This window comes from Calliphora vicina, chromosome 2 (assembly GCF_958450345.1).
Source record: "Calliphora vicina chromosome 2, idCalVici1.1, whole genome shotgun sequence".
In the NCBI taxonomy this organism is placed as follows: domain Eukaryota; kingdom Metazoa; phylum Arthropoda; class Insecta; order Diptera; family Calliphoridae; genus Calliphora; species Calliphora vicina.
The window spans coordinates 10,857,708-10,883,690 of record NC_088781.1 but is presented as its reverse complement, the minus strand read 5'-3'; the positions used below and the strand labels follow the sequence as shown (position 1 = coordinate 10,883,690).

Here is a 25,983-nt window from a genome sequence, read left to right as displayed (position 1 = left end):
ATAGCAAGAATGAATGAATATTATTTGACTTTCATTTTTCGTCTTCTTAAATAATTTATTTTGATGTCTGTCTCTTAAGAGGAATATTATCCTCGGATAGAATATAATAATATATGTATGTGTATTTATGTATGAATGAATGTATATAGATATGATTTACTAACTAAAACACCTTGAGTGAAATTTAATCTTAACGAATAGTTTTACGAAAAACACATTCAGACTCTCTCTCAAACATACTTATGGGGATAATTGAAAGACAGACGGCATCAGAACCCGGTAGTTCTTGATATGAAAACGAACTCCCTTTTTGGCAAAACTTAAGACAAGAGAAAGGACTTTAATCATATCTATAGTAGATCCCAAGTTATTGAGAGTGGTGTATAAATTGTTTAATTGGGACTGGTAAAAGCACTAGTCCTAAGTTATATAAGTGGAGGTTAATGACCTCTAATAGAACATTATTTTGTTAAATTAGTAAAATAGTCAACTGTGTAGTTCACTCATTTCTCTCCCTTAGAACTACTGGGAATTCTCTTGTATGAGTTTGAGTGCAGCTATATGTGTTTAATGTAAGTATTTAGTAAATGGTTGGTTAGAGTCCATTAAAAGGAACTTGAGACAGGGCCATAATGTGCTAAAATACCTATAAATATTACAAATACATAAATAACTTTATTTCTATGCATGTGTATGGGGTGGTTATAAATACATTTTCATACAAGTGTATGTACACCATTACTGCCACAAGAGTTCAAGAACTTTTACTCATAACATCCTTGATGCAGCAAGTGTGAGTAATACAACTACTAATAAACTAATAATCGTATTATCTAAGTGTGGAAATATGCAACTACTCCTACTACTACCACCTCTAATAAAAACTCCGATTACTCGTAGCTTCTAACTTTAGTTACTGAAATTTTCTCAAGTTTTTTGGCTTTTAAAGTATGTGTGCTAAGGAAGTTTTAGAATTTAGTTTAGTTAATATTAAGGATAACGTGTTACTAATTAAGATTTTATAGATTAAATCTTTACAACAAAGTTAAGACAACATTCTGCAAATATTAAAACACCTGCATTACAAGTAAATAAATATGAAATAGTTATATTTTTTCTTATTATTAAATACACATATCAAAAAGTTTAAACTTTTGATGAAAGACATGGAACATTTCTAGGTATTATAAAAGAAGGACTGGGACAAATATTTATCCTTTTTCTGTGTCTGTAAAGGATAGAACATCACCATGAGTGGCAAGGGTATATAAAAGTTTGTCATTCCGTTTGTAATTTCTACATTTTTCATTTGTGACCTCACAAAGTTTATATATTCTGGATAATGTGTCCGTCTGTACATATGTATGTTGAAATCAACTTTACATAGCCCCCAAATAACTTACACACTTGATTAATACACCAATATATCCACTATAGACCCGGTTCGGTTGCTAATTAAAATCGAGAAAATCGGTCCACAAATGGCTAAGATACATATAAGGAAAAAATCAGGACAACCTCGATTTTTGACATATTTTTCATCTATATCTGGATTACTATGTCATTAATATCGACAATATGGATATCTAATGATAGATATTTCAAAGTCCATTGCAACGATGTATATAAGGCTATAGTTAGTTGGACCAACAATGGGTCAAAAACGGGAAAAATATTTTTGAACTCGAACATTTTTTCACCAAAAATTTTTTTTACATAATTTTTGTTTCACTAATAAATTAAAAAGAAAATGCAAAAAATTAAAAAACAATTTCAAAATTTTTTTTTTAAATTTTGAAAAACAAAAATTAATTTTATATTTTAAAGTATAATTTGGTGAAATGTATATAAGATTCGGCACAGCCGAATATAGCTCTATTACTTATTGAGCTTAACTTTCATCGCAACGTTAATATCCGAAACTTTTGATCCTTGAATGTTATAAGCCCGACATTAGCTTTAACTTAGGATATAAGGGCATTCTCACGGTCAGGAACGCGACATTCGTAAACCTTTAAGTGACAAAATGAACAAATACATTTGTCTCTAGTTTACATTTTTCGGAATTATTTTAGTACCCGTATGTTAGGAGCAAAAAGTAAATTTTACAAAAAAAATAAATCTCGTTTTTGACTGCATACCAATATAAAAAATTTCTTTTTTTTTAAAAACGATTTTTTTAAACTATAGTAGAATTATGGTTTCATGCTGTCATATTGAAATATTTAAATTCATTACTTTTTTACAGCTTTCAGTATGATTAAGCACGCGACATATTTCCCGTCACGTTTGTAATAAGGATTAGTTAAGGCATAAGACTTAAAACTTTTCTTTAGCTTAATTTTCCAGCTTTATATTTTTCAGTAGCTTGCTTTGTTTTTATACCCTTCACCATGAGTGGCAAGGGTATATATAAGTTTGTCTTTCCGTTTGTAATTTCTACATTTTTCATTTGCGACCCCACAAAGTATATATATTCTGAATCGTTATAGATAGCGGAGTCGATATAGCCACGTCCGTCTGTGTGTTGAAATCAACTTTCTGAATCCCCCAAATAACTTACATACATGAATGATACATCAATATATTCTTCCGGCTCGGTTGCTATTTAAAATCGAGAAAATCGGTCCACAAATGGCTGAGATATAAGGAAAAAACCAGGACAACCTCGATTTTTGACCTATTTTTGACCCATATCTAGATTACTAAATCATTAATATAGACAATATGGATATCTAATGATAGATATTTCAAAGACCTGTGCAACGACGTATATAAGACCATAGTACAATGTGTTAAAATCGGAAAAAATATTTTTTAACCCGAATTTTTTTTTTCACTAAATATTAAAAAATTAAAAACTAAAAAAAAAATTTTTAAAAATTAAAAAAAAAATTATAAAATTTTAAAAAAAAATTTAAAAAACAATTTCGAAAAAACAAATGGAAAAAAATTTAAATTTTGTTTACCTAAAAATATTTAAAATTTTTACTTTAAAGTATAATTTGGTGAAGGGTATATAAGATTTGGCACAGCCGAATATAGCTCTCTTACTTGTTTTTTTTATAATTTAGTGCAATACTAGATTACAACGATCGCTGAGTACTGATAACAACCCATAATTTAGTTACAAGAACACGACATTAGAATATGAACAAAATCAAACCAAAACATTTTTGGCTTTGATTTCATTTCATATCCCTTTTGTTTTACCCGTTCTAAGTTTCCTCTCCTGATTGAATTTTTTATATTCAGCCCAATTATGAATAAAAAATTCCGCGGGAGTTTGTTCCCCGGGAGTTTTTTCCCATTGAATTTGTATAGGAAAAATGAGAAAAGGGAAAAAACTCCCGGGGAATTTTTATTCATAATTGGGCTGATTAGTTATTTTTCTCTCCATTAAGAACGAATAAACCATGTGCTTTTAAAAACTCGAATAAGTATTAATTAAATCTTTTATATTTCTAAAATATATTTTGATAAAATTAACTATGTTGTTGCCAAAAGTAGTTGTCATGAAAAATGTGTACGCGCATTGCTTACTCATTTAATATAATTTTATTCTAGAATTGACAACCAATAATTGTCACAATGAAATTTGTCTTTCTCATCATGATGTTGTGGAATCAAATTTTGCAAAATTACTAAAATTAGTTAGTAATTACATTAAGCTATCACTTCCCCTTCAACAAAACACTACCAATATTACTAAAATACTAATTGAAATGGGTGGGACTATTCGTTAACAACATGACAGATCTTTAAAGAATTAATTCATTTTGCTCAAGATTATGATAAATAAAAATAAGTTGTTATAGCAATACGCACTCAAAGAAAAAACATGGTTGTGGTGAACATAATGGAATAGTTTCATTTATGATTGGATTATATAGTTGCTGCCAACTTATAATGTTTACCATCATAAACTATAATCATTTGATTCTACTTAACCATAATTGAATCCCTTATAATAATAACACGGTGCTACGATGAAAAAAACTTGGAAAATGGCGTAGCGTGGGTTATAGGTCTTGCTGATTGCTACAAATTGTCTCTAAAAATTTCAGAAACACCCCTAAATTCAGAAGTTATTCTGAAAAAACCGTTTTCAGTGATGTTCGTCGACTTATCGACATGTAGCTTAGTCAGTTTTAGTCCGACTTTAAATTTATGCATTTTTTGTATACATTTTTAAGTTATAAGTATTGTTTTTGTTAAGAATATCTAAAAGAAAAACAAAATTTATCAACATTTTTGATTTTAGTCGCTTTTCATTGCTTATTTTGATATGAAAGTTTATAAAAATTTATACCAACATATATAGAAAATTTAGTTCTTAACAAAACATGGTTTTAATTATTCAAATCGTATGAAAATTCTAAAAGTTATTCAACTTTTAATTAACACCATTTTTAGTATTTTCTCCCCCAGCGCATATATGTAAATAAAAATAAAAAAAAACCGTTTGGAAAAAAAATATTTGTAAAATTTTTGAATTTACAAGGTAAATTTTTTCTAACTTTTTTCAAAAAAGTTTAATAACTTTTGCAAATATAAACCGATTTTATCAAGTAATATCTCATATTTCCCATATAAAGTTGTCTTTGTGCAAAAACGAATAGGTTTTCATAGAAAAAAATTAAATTAACTATAGTTGAATATGAAAAATTACGAAAAAAATAAAAAATAAAGCGAAACTTTTTATAAAAACTTACGCAACTTTTCTTGATTTACATTTTATGCATAAATTTTATGAAAGCTTAATTCTTTGTCTATCCATAATTGTTTAAAATTTTGAAATCGGTCTAAAAATGTGTGAGTTAGAGGTACTAAAGTACTACGACCTACCTTAAAACAGTTTTTTCAAAATATCTCAAAATTTTGAGGGTGTTTCAAAATCTTTGAAAACGGTTTTAGTCGCTTTTCAAGTTCTGACAAAAAGTGTCATTTTGTAGCAGAGTGATAAAATGACAAAAGATAAACATCAAATTTGTTGTCTCATATTTTAGTTTATAACTTTTTCCCACTAATCTGAATTATGTGATTTTCAATACCAAACTACTTAAGACAATAATAAATATTCCAGGTAAATCTCATTCAGTTTGGTTAAGTATTTTGGACGTCAGCATGATTTACACACACTAAAAGTTAGAATTTCGTGAATAACATGTGGGAGCTTATTTGGACGTTTTTAGGAGTTACGAACGTACAAAGTCCCCCCAGAAAATATCTTGAACATTCATAATTGTATTATAATAATTAATATTGTAATGAAATTGGACATAAACTAGTTTCCCATAGAAAGCCAATACTACACATTGATGGTGGGTATAAAGACTAGGAACAGTCAAATATAAAACACTTACTTGTTTATGTATTGCTATAATTTTTAATCAGATTATGTTTCAACTGTCATATTATAATAATAGCATAACAATAATATTGTTACGAAATTTTACTTGAATTCAAATTTTAACGGCTGATTTAAAAGTAGCAGAAAGCTTTCAAATAGCAGTGCTGTAATAGCAAACTGTAACATATCTGTGGGGATTATTAACATTGAATAAAAGCTTTCAGTTGACCATTGATCGTAAGTATGGCAACGTTTTTGCTGCGACCGTGTATTCGAATTCGAATATTCAGTTAAAGAACATTGTAGAAAGTACACCACAGATGGCGTATGTATTAGAAAGCTCTAGACAGTTAAAGAGCAATCTAGAGTGCAGATGGCAGTAGTGGCAATAGTCGCAGAGGTTGCAGTCGTTAGTGAGTTTATCAGAGACGCTTTTCGAATAAACATCAACTGAGTGCCTTAAAGAGTGCTGCGTTTTTCAAGTGAATTCGTGTACATTATAAAGTGTGTCTGTATTGCTGAGAATTTATAAACGTGTATAAAATAAAACATTGAGTGACTATTTAATTCTGTTGTTGTACATTTTAAATAAATGAAGAATTGTTACAATTTTCAAACTACTAAACGGCTTTTATTTGCAATCAAAAGTATCCGGTTTATTTAAAGGAAATAAACTAACGTTTTGAAAAGGTTAAAACGTAACAATATGATTGTGACCAACTATATTATGATTACACCTCAACTACAATATGGTTCTGTAAAAACATGATAGCTATTATGATTCCATTAAGCCCAACCATATTATGATTATTTTTAAACCAAATTGTATGGTTGTGGCCACCATATTGGAGTATTTGTTATCTTGTCATGATTATAAAATTAACAATAGTTTTTCATAGTTATCACTATTTATGATAGCTTAGAACATAACATAGTTCCAGCAACCATATCGTAAATGTATTTTCTCTACGTGCTGGAAAAAATTGTCACTTAATAACAAAACATTCTTTCATAATTCTGTTTACTCTAATTACATTTATTAGAGAATATCAATATTCATTTATGCTAATTTATTTATACTCAATTTCAAGTTATGTACAAGATATTTATACACAAACCCACATACAAGGAGTATTCATTCATTCCATTCAGTCCTTTGTCTTGTCGTCACAAATGAGTCAAGTGTTATTAGAGTCTACTGTCAACTGGGTAATTATCACAAATTAAGTTTAGCAACATGCAAATCCCAGCGAACACATGTTTCTACAACAATTATAACAATGTAATGTAACGATGATAATGACGATGATAATGATGATAATAATGCCACAGGTCACACAACCCACCCTTCTTAAATCCTGAAATCCAACACACACAAACATTTGTAGAATTTAGCATGCAGCACTTATTTGTTCAATAATTTAACAATGGATTAGATACTACTACACTTACATACATACATATGTAGTTGATACAACAAAGAAATCTTGCTGCCACTTAAAACATTGTAGCATCACAAATCAAACTTGAAAATCCAACCATCTAAGGATGGCATCTACACAAAGTACTGGTACAACTACAAGCAAATTCTGGTATCAAACAAACCGCACTTGTCAAGAAGACAAGGATTAACAAATCTATAGTTGCAAAACTGAATCAAATAGACAGACAAGACAAGCAGGCAAAGTTCGGGCTACAAAACACACACAAATCTACAAGAAACTCCCCTTTTTTGTCCATAAAAAGGGTGTTAAATGTACAAACATTTACACACAAACAAACATGTATTTGCTTCCGAAAATCTATCACAATTAGGATAATGATGTGGAAACCGATGATGATGATGAAGCTGAACAACCCTTAAAAAGTCAATAGTCTAGTATTTTTACTCCAGTACTCTACTGACTAAGATGCACACAGACTTGACTTGCTTTTTGCCTTATTGCTCGATACGTTACAGATAGATGCTTATAATGAAAGATAATTCAATTTTCAGACAGTTGGTTTAACGGTAAAACCATCATTAAAGGATTTTTCTTTCAAACCCAAACTCAAACACAACTGATGAAATGTTTCTTGCTTTCCTTCCGTTTACTTCTTTTACTTTACTTTACATTTTTATTTACCTTATTACGTTTTCCCAAACCACTTGGAGACTGTGTTACAAATCAAGTAGACTATCATTGGTAATCAGAAGAAATTATTATTGGCATCATTATCATTATCAAAAACATCAGCATCATCATCATCATTCTTTTAAACGATAATTTTATTACTTAAATAGTAAGAGTTTTACATTGAATGCGAAAGCAAGTTATTTTCTTTCGTTTTCTGTTACTGTTTTACTACATATTGATGATTTAAAACAGATAATGGCTCATAATGATCATTAAAATGATAAAATTATATTTTTATTATAATTTTTAAATTAATTTTAGTTTGAAACCTTATTTTACACAACACAGTGGGGCTGAATACCAAAAAAGTGATACTACATTATTATTTTAAAAAAATACATGACTTTTTTTAGATGTTATCTCACATTTTGGTCCATAACTTTTTTCCCACTAAACCGATTTGGCTGAATTTCGACGATGTAAAATACCCAGCAGATAAATTTACCTAAAAGGTAACTTGACATTAATTTCAAATCAAAAATCACCAAATATTTTTATTTCACTGTTGGTGGTGTAGGAAATACAAAGATTTATAATTATATGTATTCCAAAGAATTTCTTAGATTAAAAAATCATGCTAATTATAGTAAACTAGCTGAACCCGGTCCGCGTTGCTGGACCTTACAATAATTCTGATTTTACCACGCCGCTCCTCCCACAGACCGAAAATCAAAAATCTGAAGATTGACTTCAAAGTACTGGCCATTGTTAGCTATGATCTTTTCCCAACTTTCTGGCAACATATGGATTCCGAGCCAAAAGAACTGCTCATTTTTTTAGGCCAAGAACGAAGCAAGTCAATATCGCGGATATTCTGTTCCAAAGAGAGCGTTCTCTATCGATCGAAAAAACTTGAAGTCGTACGGTACAAGGTCTGGACTATAGGGCAAATGAGGCGAAACTTCCCGAGCAAAATGAGTGTTGTCATGATGGAATATTACAGTTTCATGTCTGGTCGCATATTCTGGACGTTTTTCGGTCAATGCTCGCTTCAAACGAATCAGTTACGTTCAGTACAGGTTCCCTGTGATGGTCTGGCCAGATTTCAACAGCTCATTGGTTCCACCAAATACAGAGCATTACCTTATCGGATCCATTTTTCAAAATCTCGGCTTCAATTCGTATGGTACCCAATTTCCCTGCTTTTGGATGAATACTGCTGCATGCAAACGTTCTGAAATTGCTGATTGAGTAGCTCTTAATGATGTTGCAAGCTCTTGTTGAGTTTTAAAACATTATTAATGGAATAATGCCTCCAATTCTTGGTCTTCAAACATTTTTTAGCTGGCCTGGACTATCTTTGTATTCCGTGTCAAAATCACCACTTCTGAATCGAACAAACCATCTCTCGCACGTTGAAACCGATGGAACACATTCATCATAAGCTTCGCTGAGAACAAGTGAGGTTGTAAAAATCTAAAATTTCATGTGACCCTAAAAAATATTGAATAAACCTATTTTACAGGAAACCTTCCAACGATATCTAATATGCAAGTTTTATTACAATCAGATTTTTGGTACTATCTTCTGTACCAAAAATCTGATTGTAATAAAACTTGCCCTTCAAAGTTGACAGATTTTCAGTGTTCAAAAAACCGAAAATTTTTAGGTTATTGTTGTTGTTGTAGCAGCAGTGTATGCTGAGTTGACAGCTCTTGCCCGAGTGACCTCGGGTCATTCCGGTGCGGAGAACCGGCTGTCGTGGGAATGACCATTTTCAGATATAGTATCTCGAAAACTAGATAACGGATCGTCATTCGTTTTGATTCTGTTGATAGATATATTTATTAAGAATAAAACTGAAAAATGGACCGTTTGTTTTGTGTTTGGCCAGGTAAATCGATATTTACCAATTGTTCATTTTTTCAATATTTCTCAAATTTAATGGAAAATAAAAATTGCTATATTTGCCATATTTTCAAAATAAGTTCTTTGATTATTCCTTTACTTACTGCAAAAATTTCCAGTTGTCCGTCTTTTGCTAGAGGTAAAATTTTGAAAAACGACAAAAATGTGTTGCATGTATTTTTGGACAATTTATGACATATAACCGTGAAACCCCATTAGATATATTTTCTTTTACGGATTATGAATAATATTTTACAAACAATTTAAAAAATTTGAAATCTTTTCTTAAATATTTTACAAAAACCTAAAAAAAAACAAGTAAGAGAGCTATATTCGGCTGTGCCGAATCTTATATACCCTTCACCAAATTTTTTTTTTTTTATTTATTTATTTCAATGTCAGTCGTAAGCCTATAAGGCCAATTAACTGCAGATAAATCTTATAATATGACATTATAATTAATTTTAATTTTATATATAAATTTATGTTTTAATACGCCTTTACATTTTACAAAATTAACCCCCCAAAAATATTTGTACAAACACAACTGTTAAAAATACAATATTCAAAATTTAGTTTTAAAACAAGAGAAAAAAAAATGATTTAGTCATCAGCAATAAGATTTTATACTTATAGATGCATTTTAAAAATATTAGCAAAATGTGTCACCTTATGCGTAAACTTTCTTTCTGAATATGGAATTACTGAATTCCAAAGCCTAGCTACTTCCATTAGAAATGATCTGTTCATAGCTAATGATGAAAATGTTGGATATATTACTGAATGAGTCCTATTTGAAGTACCGAAATCTAATTTATCAGCTAGATAGGGAGGAGAGTTATACTTCTTGATCCTGTAAAACAAAATCATTTGTCTGGAAAAATCACAGCCTAGTAAATCTAATCTATGTCCAGAAACGTGCTCTCTTACTCCGAGCCTGTATATATATCTGATAACCCTATTAAAACACAACTTTAGAATATCATAATATTAATAGGCAAGTCGATTTCTTTAGACCCCTTTTACGCTCACAATATACATAAAATTTGGGCAAGAAATATACCATTTTAAAGGGATTTATTCACAGAAGTGCAGAATATATATTCTATTGAAATCGGTTCAGTTTTTTAGGAGTTATAAGCGTTTAAAGATGTTACTAACACATATGCAAAAACGTGTACATGTGAACCTTAAGCTAAAAAGTAAACAAAGCAAGGCGTGTTTGTCCAATTTGTTGTTGTAAATAAATAAGAGAAACAATTAAACCGTATTGATTTCGCTCTGTTTTAAGTGAGAGTTGTTATAGAAAACAAAGAAGAAGACTTTAGTAATTTAAATTCGCTTTAATAAATATATGTTGAAGCTGTTTTATTTATTTTCTAACTCCCATATGCATAAACAATTTTAAAATTTTTATAAACCTTTGACAAATTTAAATCTGTTTATGCATATGGGGGTAAATATGTAATTGTAGATAAGTTAATAGTTATTTTATAATTGTGACGATTTCCAACGGTTTATCACTGAATGAAGTTTAATGAAAAATGGGGCGGGTCGGAAAAAATGGTGAGTCGCCTCCCATACAAAGTAAATAGTTATTTCTAAATATTTTGTGAACTATAATTGCAAGATTCCTCAAACTGAGTCTAAATGGCTCTGTTATAATTTTGCATAGTTTCGCTGAAATTGTTCGGGATTGGAATAGTGGGCGTGGCACACCCTATACAAAGTATATAATTAATTTCGAATATATGTAGAACTATAATTGTAAAAGTGTTTAAACTTTTAGCGAATTAATTTCTTATTACTGTGCGGAGTTTAGCTGAATATAGACGGAATTAGATTAGAGGGCATAGCACCCAAAATGGGAGAGGTGGGAAACGGATGTGAGTCACCTCCCATACAAAGTAATAATTGCAAGGTGCTTCAAACTTTGTCCACATAGCTCTCTTACCAATTTACACAGATTGGCTGAAAATGGTCGGGATTGCATTAGTGGTTATGGCGCAAAGTAAATAATTCATTTTGAATATCTGGAGAACTATAATTCTAAAAGAATTTAAACTCTGTATCAATCAATTTATTACCATTCTAAGGAGGTTAGCTAAAAACGAATTTATTCCTGATCCCTGTAGGAATGACCCCTCCCTTATAAAGGAAGGTTAAAGTAAAGCTTGATATTTACATAAAAGGTTTAATAATGGGTGGAATCAGAGCAGTGGAGTGGTGTCTCCCATACAAAATTAGTTAGTTATTTTCGAATATCAAGTGAACTGTAATTTAGAGATTCTCAAATTTTGTATGTGTTATTTTCGTATTTCCATTCATATTTTTTTAATTTTACTAGGGTAGGGGTAGCGAAGTACACCGGGTTATACTAGTTTATATTATCACGTGATGTACAGCTAAACATTTCTAATCCATACATAAATAAGGGATAACATAAAGCCATTCCCACTCTGCGTCTGATCGCCAATGGTAAGTAAGTTGAAACACTGTATAATCTACGCAAAGTGAAAGACACTCGTGAGACCACAAAATTTATATGTCGATCGAAGCTCAATTTTATTTTTTAAAATTATACTTTAAAATAAATTTTTTTTAAATATTTTTAGGTAAACAAAATTTAATTTTTTTCTTTAATTGTTTTTCAAAATTTTTTTTTTGAAATTGTTTTTTAATTTTTTTAAAAAAAAAAGTTTTTTCAGAATTTTTTAAAAAAAATTTTTTTTAGATTTTTTTTAGTTTATTATGTTGACAAAAAAATTTTTTATGAAAAATAAAATTCGGGTTCAAAAATATTTTTCCCGATTTTGACCCATTGTAGGTCCAACTTACTATAGCCTTATCTACATCGTTGCAATCGAGGTTGTCCCGGTTTTTTGCTTATTTCTCCGTTATTTATGGACCGATTTTGTTGATTTTAAATACCAAACTTCTCGAAAGCATGTCTGACAGAATTATTGAAGATTTGGATCCCGAAGATATCTGGGGTCTTCAGAAAATTGATTTCAACAGACAGACAGACGGACAGACAGACGGACATGGCTTAATCGACTCCGCTATCTATAAGGATCCAGAATATATATACTTTATAGGGTCGGAAATGAAAAATGTAGAAATTACAAACGGAATGACAAACTTATATATACCCTTCTCACGAAGGTGAAGGGTATAACAAGTAATCCCGCTGTGACTAATTATGGACCGATCATAATAAAATTTGGTGAAATGAATTCAGTATATATAAAACTTATTTGGAGCGAAATTTGAGTAGATGCCTATATAAATTAAACATTTATGACCGATAAAGTCCAATTTCGGAGGGACATTTATATAGGGGCTTGGTGAAATAATGGACCAATTTCAGCCAGTTTCAATAGGCTTCGCCCTTGTGCCGAAAAAATGTTATGTGTCAAATTTTAACAAAATATCTTCAAAATTGCGATCTGTACTTTACGCACAGACGGACGGACATCGTTTAATCGACTCAGAAAGTGATTCTGAGTCGATCGGTATACTTGAAGGTGGATGTTAGACTAATATTTGTGGGCGTTACAAACATCTGCACAAATGCATTATGGAGAAGGCCCAATATGCTGGTGTAGGGTATAAAAATACGTTTTTGTTATAACAAATCGTTTTCTTTCTTAGTAAGAAAACACAGTTTTTGGAAGATACTAATCGGGGTTTATATAAATGGATAAATTTTTAATAAAAAAAATACAATTTTTATAAAAAATCGCTTCTGCCTTTTTTATGAAACCTGGTTTTACAAAAAATATATTTTTTAAAAGAAAAACTATTATTTTAAGAAAAATATGATTTATGATGAAGATTTATCGAAAATTTAGTTACTTTGAAATTGGTTAGTTTTAAATTATTCGCCTAATTAACTGCCCTTTATTATTCGCTTAATCGGTTTACATTCGATCAACTGCTTTCGTTGTGTACTATATATAAATATATATATATATATATAAAGTTTTAACTAGTAAAGGGTTTAAGGAAGAGAAAAATACACTAAAATATCCAAAGTAATTAAATAAAACAACAGAAAAAAACTGCTCCTTTTTATATTATAGCAACTATAAATTAATTACTGCTTTAATTATTAATAAGTTTAAGAAATTTAATAATTTAAAACAATTTCTATGAATATATAAATAACTCATAGAGGAAAATATAAATTAGGCTTTTTTAGATTAAATAATAAAGAAAGAATAAAAAAACAAAATTTGAAAAGTGAAAAGGATTCCTTAAACAATCACAAACAGGCAGGCAGGCAACAGTTTTTTATTTTTACACCAAAGAAAACTCTCTCTCTCACATACACAGTTGCAGTAGATGTTACAAACACAAACATTCAGCTACAACAAAGCTGTTGGCAACTAACAGTATTACTGCGCATTAAAGGATCCCCAGAGACATAGAAAAGAGAGGCAGGCAAGGCAGGCAGTATAACTTGAATTTAGTTTAATGTGTTTTGTTGGATTAATACAACACAAATGTATGGGTATGATGATGGAGAAGAGCAGAGGAGTTGAAGTCAAAGGAGTTAAAAGCGTAAACACTAATGGAAGCACACAATTCAATGAGAAAAAAACAAGAGGAAAAAAGCAATGGCCGTTTGTTTTGTAAGTAGGTTACACAACAAATACTAACTAACACAAATAAAAGAAAACTTACACTCTCATACTTAGAAAGCAAAAACATTTGTATCTGTGTGTGTGTCCTGTATTTGTAAATGTATAAAAGCTCTCTAATCCGATTATATTTAACAGAAAATTACAAAAGTACACAAACAACATTAGAGGCAGGCAGGCAGCAGCATCATCATCAACAGCACTAAATACTCGAACATCTATCTGAAGCCAGCAACTAAAACAAAAAAAAGCAGCAGAAATTGTTGCCACTAAAGGTTGTTTGTAGCAAGTGCCTGCTTTGCCAACTCCAAGTCTATTGTCGTAGCCAAGTACCCAAGTTTATGGTTGACTTCCTTTTGCTGTTTCGGTTTTTTATGATGATGGTGTTGTTGCTCCTGCTACTGCTGTTTTTATTACTTTCCCAACTAGAATATTTTTCCAGCAACACAACAACATGAGAAAATTAAAATTAAATTTTGCAATTTGTAACTCATTATTTATTTAAAACAAATTGAAAATTAATTTCGCATAGAGTCAAAAATTGTATTCGTTTTAAAAAAAAAGTTGTAAAATTTATGGCCCAAAGTAAGAGATGGAGAGAGAGAGAGGGGATCAAAATAAAATGTAAAACTTTATTTTCCTTGATGAAATACAAATGTTAACACTCTGGTGTTTTTTTTTTGTTTCCTGCTGCTGCTGCTGCAATGTAGCATAATACATTTTTAATCATGTTTAAGGATGTAATGAAAGGCCTAAGGTCAATTTGATATCATGGTCACTGTAATGTACACAATCATTCAAACATACACAAAAATATATTTACACATTTACACATATAGAAGAGTTTGTTTCATTGTTTATTTATTTATTCATTCATTTATTTGCTGGACATCATCATCATCATGATCATTATATACTTACGAGTACATATGTATGTACACATGTTTATATAAAAGCTGCTACATTTGTAAATATTAATAATGAAATATATAAAGTTTTTATGCGAATAAAAAGTGATGGAAATGTGATGATTTAATTATTTGTAAATAAAAATGAAACGACTTCAAATAAAATAAATAAAAAAAGTAAACAAATGAAGTTAAATTATAAGCGAAATTATATTAAACCAAAAAAAAGAGATATATGTATAACACTGTGCTACAAAATAAAATTAATTAATATATTCGGCAAGAGAATAATCATGCAGTTTTTTTTAAATAAAAAAAGAACACCAACATTAAGCCACCATTACTCAAATAACTATATTTATCAATAGCGATAAAGTACAGCTACCGACATAAACGTAAATATCCTTAGAGCTAAACTACAGTTTCGTTGTTCTCAATATTGGCTACCGTTTTATCGCTAAGCTACCGTTACCTCAAAAAATACTATCAGCCGGGCTACCATTACCGAAACAATGGAAAATAGCATAAATAATTCTGAATCATATTTGTTTTCCATAGTTGAGTTTATTGAAATCTTAAAATGTTAAAATTTTGTGGTTATGCTGAATATGTCTTTAATACTGTTCTATAAATAATTTCAAATTATGAAAATTATTTCAATAATAGAGTTTATTGAAATCTGAATCATTTAAGTCACCCCTTACCATCAAATCACCAAAAATTCAAATCAGATTTTTTTTTTCGAACACAAAAACCGAAAAACAATGGCCCTAACCATAGAGAAAACACATAGAGCGGAAACTCTCCTGTCAAAGACCTAACTCAGTTGTCAAAAACCTAAGTGGTGAGAATGTATTAGTAAAAAAAACTATGTCGAAACAAAAACAACACTCGTATGTGTAACTTTTTTGAGTAATTTTTTTGTTTGAGTTTTTTTCGAGTTTCCGCTCTATGTTCTCTATGGCCCTAACTATGAAAGAAATTTTAAATTTAAATTTTATTTTAAAATAGAACTTTTGTTTTTATTTGAAAAAAGCTTCAAAACTTTTTCCAACATATACATTCAAATAATTGAAAATATTTTTCAATGAATATAAATAAAAAGAAGAAATTTCAAAAAATTATAAAAAATATTAAGGCCCTAATTTTGTAAATCACGTCACAAAGTGATATTTATATGGAAAGCAAAAACAAAATTTCAAAAATTTTAAAAATTTGTTTTTGTTTTATATACAAATTCTTAACAGAACAAACGCACCAAAATTCAAGCGGTTTGCCTTTCATAATTTGAAAATTTTGTATATAAAACAAAAAAAAAATTTTAAAATTTTTGAAATTTTGTTTTTGTTTTCCATATAAATATCACTTTGATGACGTGATTTACAAAATTAGGGCCTAAAAAATTGTACATAAAAGTTCAAAACAAAAAGCTTTTTTTTGAAATAATAAAACTACATTTTAAATTATATTTGAAATTTGTTTTATGGTACGAAATTGTCATAATAGTCAACTTTATGGACTTAAAATAGATTTTAAGGCTTTCGTAGTTAGGCTGAATATTTTATAATTTGGAGCCTTTCAAAAACTGGGTACATATTTATAAAAAACCCGAAGCAAAAATAAAAAAAAACTATTTTTGATATAAAATTGTTTTATTCATAAAAGACCAAAATTACCCCTATCGTTATCTTTTAACCATTTTGATACCGATGCCAATCTGATTTTAATCAAAAACAATTTTACATTAAACAAGTAAGAGTGCTATATTCGGCTGTGCCGAATCTTATATACCCTTCACCAAATTATACTTCAAAATTTTAAATATTTTTAGGTAAACAAAATTTAATTTTTTTTCCAGTTGTTTTTTGAATTTTTTGAAAAAAAAAATTTTTCGATTGTTATTTTAAATTTAATTATTTTTTTTTTTAAATTTAAATTTTTTTTTTTTAAATTTTAAAATTTTTTTTTTTTTAAATTTAAAAATTTTTTTTTTTAAATTTTAAAATTTTTTTTTTTTTTTAAAAAAAATTCGGGTTCAAAAATTTTTTTCCCGATTTTGACCCATTGTAGGTCCAACTTACTATGGTCTTTGAAATATCTATCATTAGATATCCATATTGTCTATATTAATGTCTTAGTAATCCAGATATAGGTAAAAAATAGGTCAAAAATAGAGGTTGTCTTGGTTTTTTCCTCATATCTCAGCCATTTGTGGACCGATTTTGCTGATTTTAAATAGCAAAATTCTCGAAAGCATGTCTGACCGAATTATTGAAGATTTGGATCCCGAAGATATCTGGGGTCTTCAGAAAACTGATTTCAACAGACAGACAGACAGACAGACAGACGGACAGACAGACAGACAGACAGACAGACAGACAGACAGACAGACAGACAGACAGACAGACAGACAGACAGACAGACAGACAGACAGACAGACAGACAGACAGACAGACAGACAGACAGACAGACAGACAGACAGACAGACAGACAGACAGACAGACAGACAGACAGACAGACAGACAGACGGACATGGCTTAATCGACTCCGCTATCTATAAGGATCCAGAATATATATACTTTATAGGGTCGGAAATGAAAAATGTAGAAATTACAAACGGAATGACAAACTTATATATACCCTTCTCACGAAGCTGAAGGGTATAAAAAGTTATTTAAAAAAAATCCGGATTGGAATTTAAAAAAAAAAATTAAATCAATAGATTTTTCATAAAAACCCCAATTCAATCAAAACTTAAAACAAATAAAACTTTAATTTTAAAAAAACTTATTTTTATATTACAAATAAACCGAAAACGATTTTGAATAAATTTTTTTTTTTATAAAAAAACGTATTGGCATCGTCCTAAAACTGGAAACGAGTGTCTTTCACAAAAATCGTTTTATAAAAAAACCGGCTTTCAGAAGAAATATTTTTTAATACATTTTTTTTATAAAAATAAACTGAAAACGATTTTTCATTAAAAACAATTTTTTTTATAAAAGACATTTGTATGCACGCAGAGAAAAAATATAGTTGGGCATGGTTACTGTAACCATTTCAATATTGTTACAAGTTTTTTAACTATATTATAGTCACAGTAAACATTTACATGATTGTGGTAACCATAATATGGTTAATTTACGATTCACATGATTGTATCAACCATATATATGGTTACAGTAAACAAATATATGGTTACAGTAAATATATATATGTTTGTGACAACCATTCATATGATGAATGACTTATCATATTATGCTGCTCTCGGCTTAAGGCTTATCATAATCTGAGACAACATATTATGATAAAATTATTCATCATAAATATGGTTGCCACAAACATATATTTGTTTACTGTAACCATATATATGGTTGATACAATCATGTGAATTGTAAATTAACCATATTATGGTTACCACAATCATGTAAATGGTTACTGTGACTATAATATTGTTAAAAATCTTATAACACTATTTAAATGGTTACAGCAACCATGCCCAATTATATTTTTTCTCTGCGTGTGGGGCCTAGATGAACCAATTTCAATACAAAACAAACTTATCCGCAGAGAGAATTTGTGAAAAATGTGTTTTCGTGTTTTCAAGAGACAGACAGACGGACAGACATAGTGAGATCGTCTTAGAATTTCATAAGGACCCAGAGTATAAATACTTTTGTGGTTACAAACGGAATGATAAAATCAATGTACCCTCATCTTTTTTGAAGGTGAGCATAAAACAGAAACGACATTTATAAAAAAACGATTTTTCACTAAAAACAAATATTTTTTTTTATAAAAAAACCCAGGTTGTAATCTTCAAAAAAGGGCCATTTGATAAAAAAAAACAAGAGATGAATTTCGATTTTTCATGAAAACTCCGATCCAATGAAAAATGAAATCATAATTTTTTCATCAAAACCCAAATTCTTATAAAAAAAATAGATAGATTTTTTGTATGAATTAAAAATGCGTTCAAAAGATGACGTATTTTTTGAACGCTGTTTTGTTTTTAATAACTTATATTTCATGTTGAAGGGTATTCCCACTTAGTTATTGAATATTATAGTGTAAACAAAAAAGTTTTTTTCTTCGAAAATGTCGAATTTTGTGTCAACAAAGCGTAATGTGCGGGAAGTTTTGCTTTACTTCTTTAATTTGAAAATAAAAGTGCCGCTGAAGGACACCGATTGCTCACCAAAGCTTATGGTAGACAAAGATCGCCCAGTCCAGCCAAAAACTATTGAATTGCAGGCATTACTTCATGAAGATTGTTGTAAAACTCAACAAGAGTTTGCAAAATCATTGGGAGGTACTCAAGCAGCAATTTCAAAACGTTTGCAAGAAACAGGATTCATCCAAAAGCAGGAAAATTTGGGAACCAAACGAATTAAAGCCGAGGAATACGAGAGACCTTGACAGACGATTTTGCATGTCCGAAATCCTCCTTGAACGCTATTAAAGAAAATCAGTTTTGCAGCGAATCATTACTTACGATGAAAAATGGAACCATTATAATAGCCCGACGTTTAAAATATCGTATTTAAAGCCGAGTCAACCAGCGCAATTGACACCAAAGCCAAATATCCATGGCGCTAAGATTATTATCTGTATAGGGTCCTATCTATTACGAAATGCTGAAATCTAGCCAGACAATCACATGGAACCTGTACCGAATGCAACCGATTTGTTTGAAGCGAGCATTGGTCGAAAAACGACCAGACATGAAACCGTAATATTCTATCGTGACAACGCTCCGCCACAAAAAAAAAGAATTTAGAATGAAGTGGTTGGAAAGTTTTACCTCACCCGCTTTATAGTCTAGACCAGGGCACACTTAGAAAGGTGACTGCATCACTACAACAATACAAAACCAACAGGTACATTGTTTCTGTTAAAAAGTAGGTGAACTGTCAAAGTTGCCTGTTGTTGTTTTTGCTTTTGGGTTTGTTGTATTTTTCGCCACAACAACCACAAGTGAATTGACAATTCAAACTGAATAAAAAAAATAATCAGCTGTTTCATCGCAGTCACCTTTCTAAGTGTGCCCTGGTCTAGACCTTGCCCAGTCTGAATGCTATTTATTTCGATCGATGCAAAACGCTCTCTCTGGGATATGCTTCACTTTGGAACAAAGTATCCGATATTGGCTTGAATGATGGGAAAATGTCATAGCTATCAATAGACAATACTTTGAATAAATTTATATTGTACAAATGTTTCAAAATAAAAGCTAAACATTTTAAAAAATCCCCGATTTTTACGACATACACCCAATATGAAAACCGTATTGTAATCTTTTAAAAAGCACGTTTCCATAAAAACAGAAAGCTATTTATTTTCATTAAGAAATTATTTAGTGTTTTATAAAAACATGGTGATGCCTTGCAATTACTGAACAACTTACATATTAATGACTGCATTACTTAGAAGTAGTTTGGTAATGGCTGACATATAATCATTTTGTATTTTTTTTAATCTCTTAGAAAATAATAAATGAAGAATAATTTTCAAAGAGAATTTGTAATAGATTTAAGAGTAATAACTTATTTAATAAATAGTTTTTTATAAAAAGCTGGAAACTATTGTTGATATCGATTACATAACTACTTACATGTAACGACTATAAGGTCTACAGAAGGCGTTATTTAAAAAAAAGAGAATTGCTGGTTAGTTACTAAGACGGCGGGGAAAATTTGTAATTTTGTAATAAGTACTTATGTAAATGTCTTAAAAGTACTTACATAACATATGATAATTAAGTTACATATTATTAGAGTACTTCTAAGTAATGAATAGCTGTGATTGTGATATTTTCTTGGTGTAATTTAATCTCTAAATTTCTTTATTTTTCATTTTCTTTTCAGACACCAGTTATTCATACCATCCTGCCATACACGATGAAACATTTGTGCGACGCAAGCAAAGACGTAATCGCACCACATTTACGTTGCAGCAGGTAGAATTACTTACTTTCTTATTTACTAAACTTTTTATCGCTATTTTGCAAAACTTTCACAAAACTTTAAACATTCTTTACACATGGTTTTATTTACTTTATTTTGTTTTCTTTTCTATTTTTGTAATTTTTTTCACAGTTGGAGGAACTAGAGACTGCATTTGCCCAAACTCATTATCCGGATGTTTTCACACGTGAGGATTTAGCAATGAAAATAAATCTAACGGAAGCCAGAGTACAGGTGGGTAAAAATTAAATAATGAAAATGTTTAAGAATAAGAAACATTAAATTTGTTACTTAATAACATTTTTTTAAAATGTGTTAGGGTTGTTAACAATGTATCATTTACTTTTGTTTGGAAATTTTCAAATTGTCTCAAATTTCGTTTTTTTATTCCTCTCAAGAGGATTCTGATTATTTCATGCAAAACGACCCCTTTTTATGGGATTTTTAGTGTCCTTATTACAATAATGTTGTTGTATTTATATTATTCATACTTAAAAATATGTCATGCATTGTGATCAAAAGGATTTTTTCATGTTTCATGCTAACTTCTGTTTTTTTTTGCTACTTTTATTTCTTATTTCATTTAAAGAATATTCAATTTTATTAATGTTTTCTGCATTAAAAGTTGAGAGTAGAGTCATAACCCAGCAAGATTTTGAACAATATAAATAATACAACTTATTATAATAGGGTTTAATAAAAAATTATACTCTTGTAAAAATACATCATAGCAAAATTACAATTTTTTACATAATTGTCCATAATAATCAAATAATTGTTTATTCTTTTCGACGATTATGTATATTAGAAATTAATTTGATAATCATTAGAATGAGCTTAGATTTTAAGCCTTGTAACTGCTTTTGAGTATTGTAAAAATGCAATGGTGATTTTGCAAAGAGTTTTGTCCATACATTAATGTTATTTTTATATTGTAAGCTGAATTTAAATTATTTATTATTATAAAATAAAGTTGCTGGGTTGTGTTTTGTATTTTTTTTAACAAAAGTATTTTTATAGTAAAAAGTAGAAATGATTGTTGAAGTTGTACTGTTTTTCATAAATAAAATTCCATTTTAATTCTATGCAATTGTTTAATTATTTAAAGCAATAAAATTGAAAGTTTTATTTGTAGAAGGAAATTTTCAAATCAAATAAAGATGAATTATTTGAATGTTTAGTATGAGTGTGATAATGGCCAGGAGGTAGGTCGTCTTACTTAAAAGGATTAAAAGTTTATTTGATAAAAGGCTCGAAATATATGTTTTTAGATATAATTTATAGACTTAGTACGATCTAGGTTTAGAAGAGCCTAATCGCAAAATACATGTTTTAAATAAAACTATCAGTTCGATTGGAGTAATGTTGCCCTGTTGAAGTGTATATTTTTTTGAATGTTTCCATTTTAATTTTTTTTCTTTTATTACGCTAGAAGGACTTTAACTTTTAGAAAAATGTTGGAGGATATCATATTTTAATTGTTATCCAATAATTCCCAATAATATTAAAAAAAAATCCCCAAAACAGGAAATTTGAAGATTGTTGCTCATAATACCCCATTTGTTGCGAGGCTGATAGAAGGATTAAATGGTTTATTGAGAACATATTACAGCCAGAGAAAAATATTGTTTTATATGTTTAATGTAACCATTTCAAAATGTTAATATTTTTAACAATATTATAGCCACAGTAATTATTTATAAGATTGTGGTAAGTATAATATGGTAATGTTAAGATTCCAATTCTTGTCGGAATCATGTTCATGAATCATTATATTATAATATGTGGTTCTTAGGTTATGATATCCATAAGCCGATATCAACATAATATGGTAAATCCTTCATCATAAAAATGGTTGTCACAAAAATATCGTAACTTTACCATATTGTGGTTACCTCAATCATATAAATAATTAAAGTCACCATAATATTGTTCAAAAACTTGTAAACATGTTGAAATGGTTAAAGTAAACATGTACAACTATAATGTTTCTCTTCGTGTAGTACTCCACATTGTATTCCGTTCCCAGCTTTGGGTTTCATTTAGCATATTTGTATACCCTTCACCATATTCTGGGTCGATAAATATAGCGGAGTCGATATAGTCATATCCGTCTGTCCGTCTATATGTTGAAATCAACTTTCCAATGCCATAAAATAACTTACCTTCATGATTTAATATATGCGTTATAATCCAACTTAGATTGTTATTTAAAATCGAGAAAATCAGACTAGAACAGGAAGATTTTAGATTTACTCAGCTATTTCAAGCAATTTTTTTTTAACGAAAAATTTTTTTTAATAAAAAGCGTTTTTTAAGACCCATAGAAAGGAAATTTTAAAAATATTTGATGTATGGCTTTAAAATGTAAAGTATTGAGCAACATATGAATTCCGCGACAAAAGAACTGCTCATCTTTGGAGGCCAAGAAGGAATCAATTCAATATCGGATACTGTGTTCCGAAGTGAAGCGTATCTCAGAGAGAGAGGGTGAATTCCAAAATGTATGCAATGCAGTCATATCCTCATCAAGACAAAGCATACAAACGCGTAGTTAAAATTTAAAAATATCTTATCAAAAACTTAGCAAAACTTTCCAACCATTTCATTCCAAATAGTTTTTAAAAGGCATTGCAACATGTGCGGTTACGGTTACAAACAAATCAGTTGCATTTGGTACAGCTGTGATGTTCTGGACAGATTTAGGACGCGTTTGGCCCCACCAAATACAGAGCATTACCTTAGCGCCATTGATATTTTGCATTATTGTCAATTCGACTGGTTGGACGGGCTTCCATACGATCTCTTACGCTTCTGGTTATCGTAATGGAACCATTTTTCATCTCAAGTAATGATTCGGTACAAAACTCATTTTATTTCATAGCTTTCAAACATCATTTCGAAAATGCAAAATCGTCTTTCAAGGTCTCTCGACTTCAATTTGTATGGTACCCAATTTCCCGGCTTTTGTATAAATCCTGCTGCTAGCAAACCTTTTGAAATTGCTGCTTGAGTAGCTCCCAATGCTTCTACTAGCTCTTCCTGAGTTTTTCAACAATCTTCATGGAGTAATGCCCCCAATTCTTGGCCTTCAAAACCTTTTTGATTGGCCTGGGCAATCTTTGCCTTCTTTATAAAAATCACCACTTATGAACAGAGCAAAACATCTCTTGGACGATGAAACCGATGCTTTGGTGAGTAATTGGTGTGACTTTTGGTGTAAAATTAAAAATTAAAGCAAAACTTCCCGCATATAATGCTTTGTTGTCATAAAATTCGACATTTTCGAAGCAAAAAAAACTTTTTGGTTAACACTATAATGTTCAATAGCTAAGTGAGAATTAATGTACCTTTCAAAATGCAAACATTTTTCAGCTGCTCGGCCTTGTCCCATTTTTAGCGATAAAATTTTGAAAAAGACATGGTTCCAAAAATTTCAGTAGATTACCTTCTTTTACGGATTGTAAGCAATATTTAAAAATAAATTAAAAAAAAATTAAATCTTTTCGAAATATTTTATAAAAAATTTAAAAATAAATTAAAAAATTTAAATCTTTTTTGAAATAATTTAAAATTGTAAGAAAGCTTTTAAAATTTAATATTAAAAATCAAAAATTTTAAAAAATATTTTATTTTACTTCCCATAAAATTTATTTTTCTACAAATTTAAAAATTTTATAACTTGATTTCGAGAAATGGACCTGTCAATTAGACTCCAAGGTTGTGCGATTTGACACCTCATGATAATTTCCTGTGAGAATTCACTGGTGTATGCTGATAAACCAGCAACAATGTACTCCAATATAGTTCATGTTATTCTTGAAACACGGCCAGTAATGCTTGAATGTAGAATGCCTTTGGTCAAGAACAGCCGCGGTAACTATATGACCGAAATCATTGTCAAATGTTAATGACATGGGATTTACAATAGATTGCGTATCTTTTGAAAGCAGTTTTTGATTTTAATGACTTAAAGGAATAAATCTTTATAGTTTTTTTATTTTCCCCCAAAGTTGAGAAATATTGAAAAGCATATAAAATGGTAAATATCGTATAACCTGGACAAACATAAAGTTCACAGTACAATTTGATTTATTCTTTTCTTAATAAATAGACCTATCAATAGAACCTAAAAGAATGACGAACCGTTATCTACTTTTCCAGATACTGTATCTGAAAGCCGACCAAATTACTTAAAAATTATATGTTTTTTTTGAACACTGAAAATCAGTCAACTATATCTTCTGAACCAAAAATCTGATTATAATAAGACTAGTATATTTGAAATCGTTGGACAATTTCCTGTAAAATATATTAATAATCAAATGTGCAGCGTCTAAACCTTTACAAATGGAGCATTTTTCTAGTAGTTTCCGTTTATAAAAATTAAATTCTTATTTTCAAAATTTGACCAATTTCACAAATTTCTTTTTTATTAAGCTAAAAAGCAAATGAAAAGCCTTAAATATTAAAATTTAATTGCTGTAGTAAAATTAACACGTTTTTATCTTTGAAATATTCAGGTACTCATTCTCATATTCTTTCCTTCCTTCATATACAATTATACATATAAATAACTTTATAATTAGAGTAAATAAAACACTACTTAAGTTTACGTTTTTTCGACACTTATGCAGGATAATTGTGCCGGAAATAGACTTAAAATCTACCACTAGAGAACCCTAATAGCTTTAGACTCGCAAACTCAAAAACACCAACACACTTCTACAATTTTATCTCTTTTAACACGGATGTTTTAAGTGCTCAAGAGTTGAACTACAAAGAGCTGGCAAGTGAGAAATGGAAAAAGAAAGAAAAAAAACTGAAACAGAAAAGGAAAGAGATTGAAATATTTTAGCTCGTTAAAACGACAAATGTTGGCAATTAAATGTGTTGTAGCATTTAAAAGTAAACATGATGATTTGATGTTGCAAATCTTTCCGTACGAGTAAAATAAAAAGAAGGATAATTTGTTTTATAATAAACAATACAACTAACTAAACAACAACCGCTAATGAACGTTTTACAGAGGAAATAACGTGCACGAGTGTTTCTTTTTCCGTTCAAGGAAAAAGTACTAATGTG

General features: G+C 29.6%; 1 protein-coding gene across 1 annotated transcript in view; it reads left to right on the top strand.

Annotated features, from left to right (window-relative positions):
* Drgx (Dorsal root ganglia homeobox) overlaps window positions 1–25,983 on the top strand; it is a 117,196-nt gene that overhangs the window by 44,373 nt on the left and 46,840 nt on the right. Inside the window, exons 3-4 of the mRNA XM_065500815.1 lie at window positions 20,800–20,891; window positions 21,031–21,132. Of these exons, the coding sequence (XP_065356887.1) occupies window positions 20,800–20,891; window positions 21,031–21,132 (194 nt within the window). The remainder of the gene's footprint in view (window positions 1–20,799; window positions 20,892–21,030; window positions 21,133–25,983) is intronic.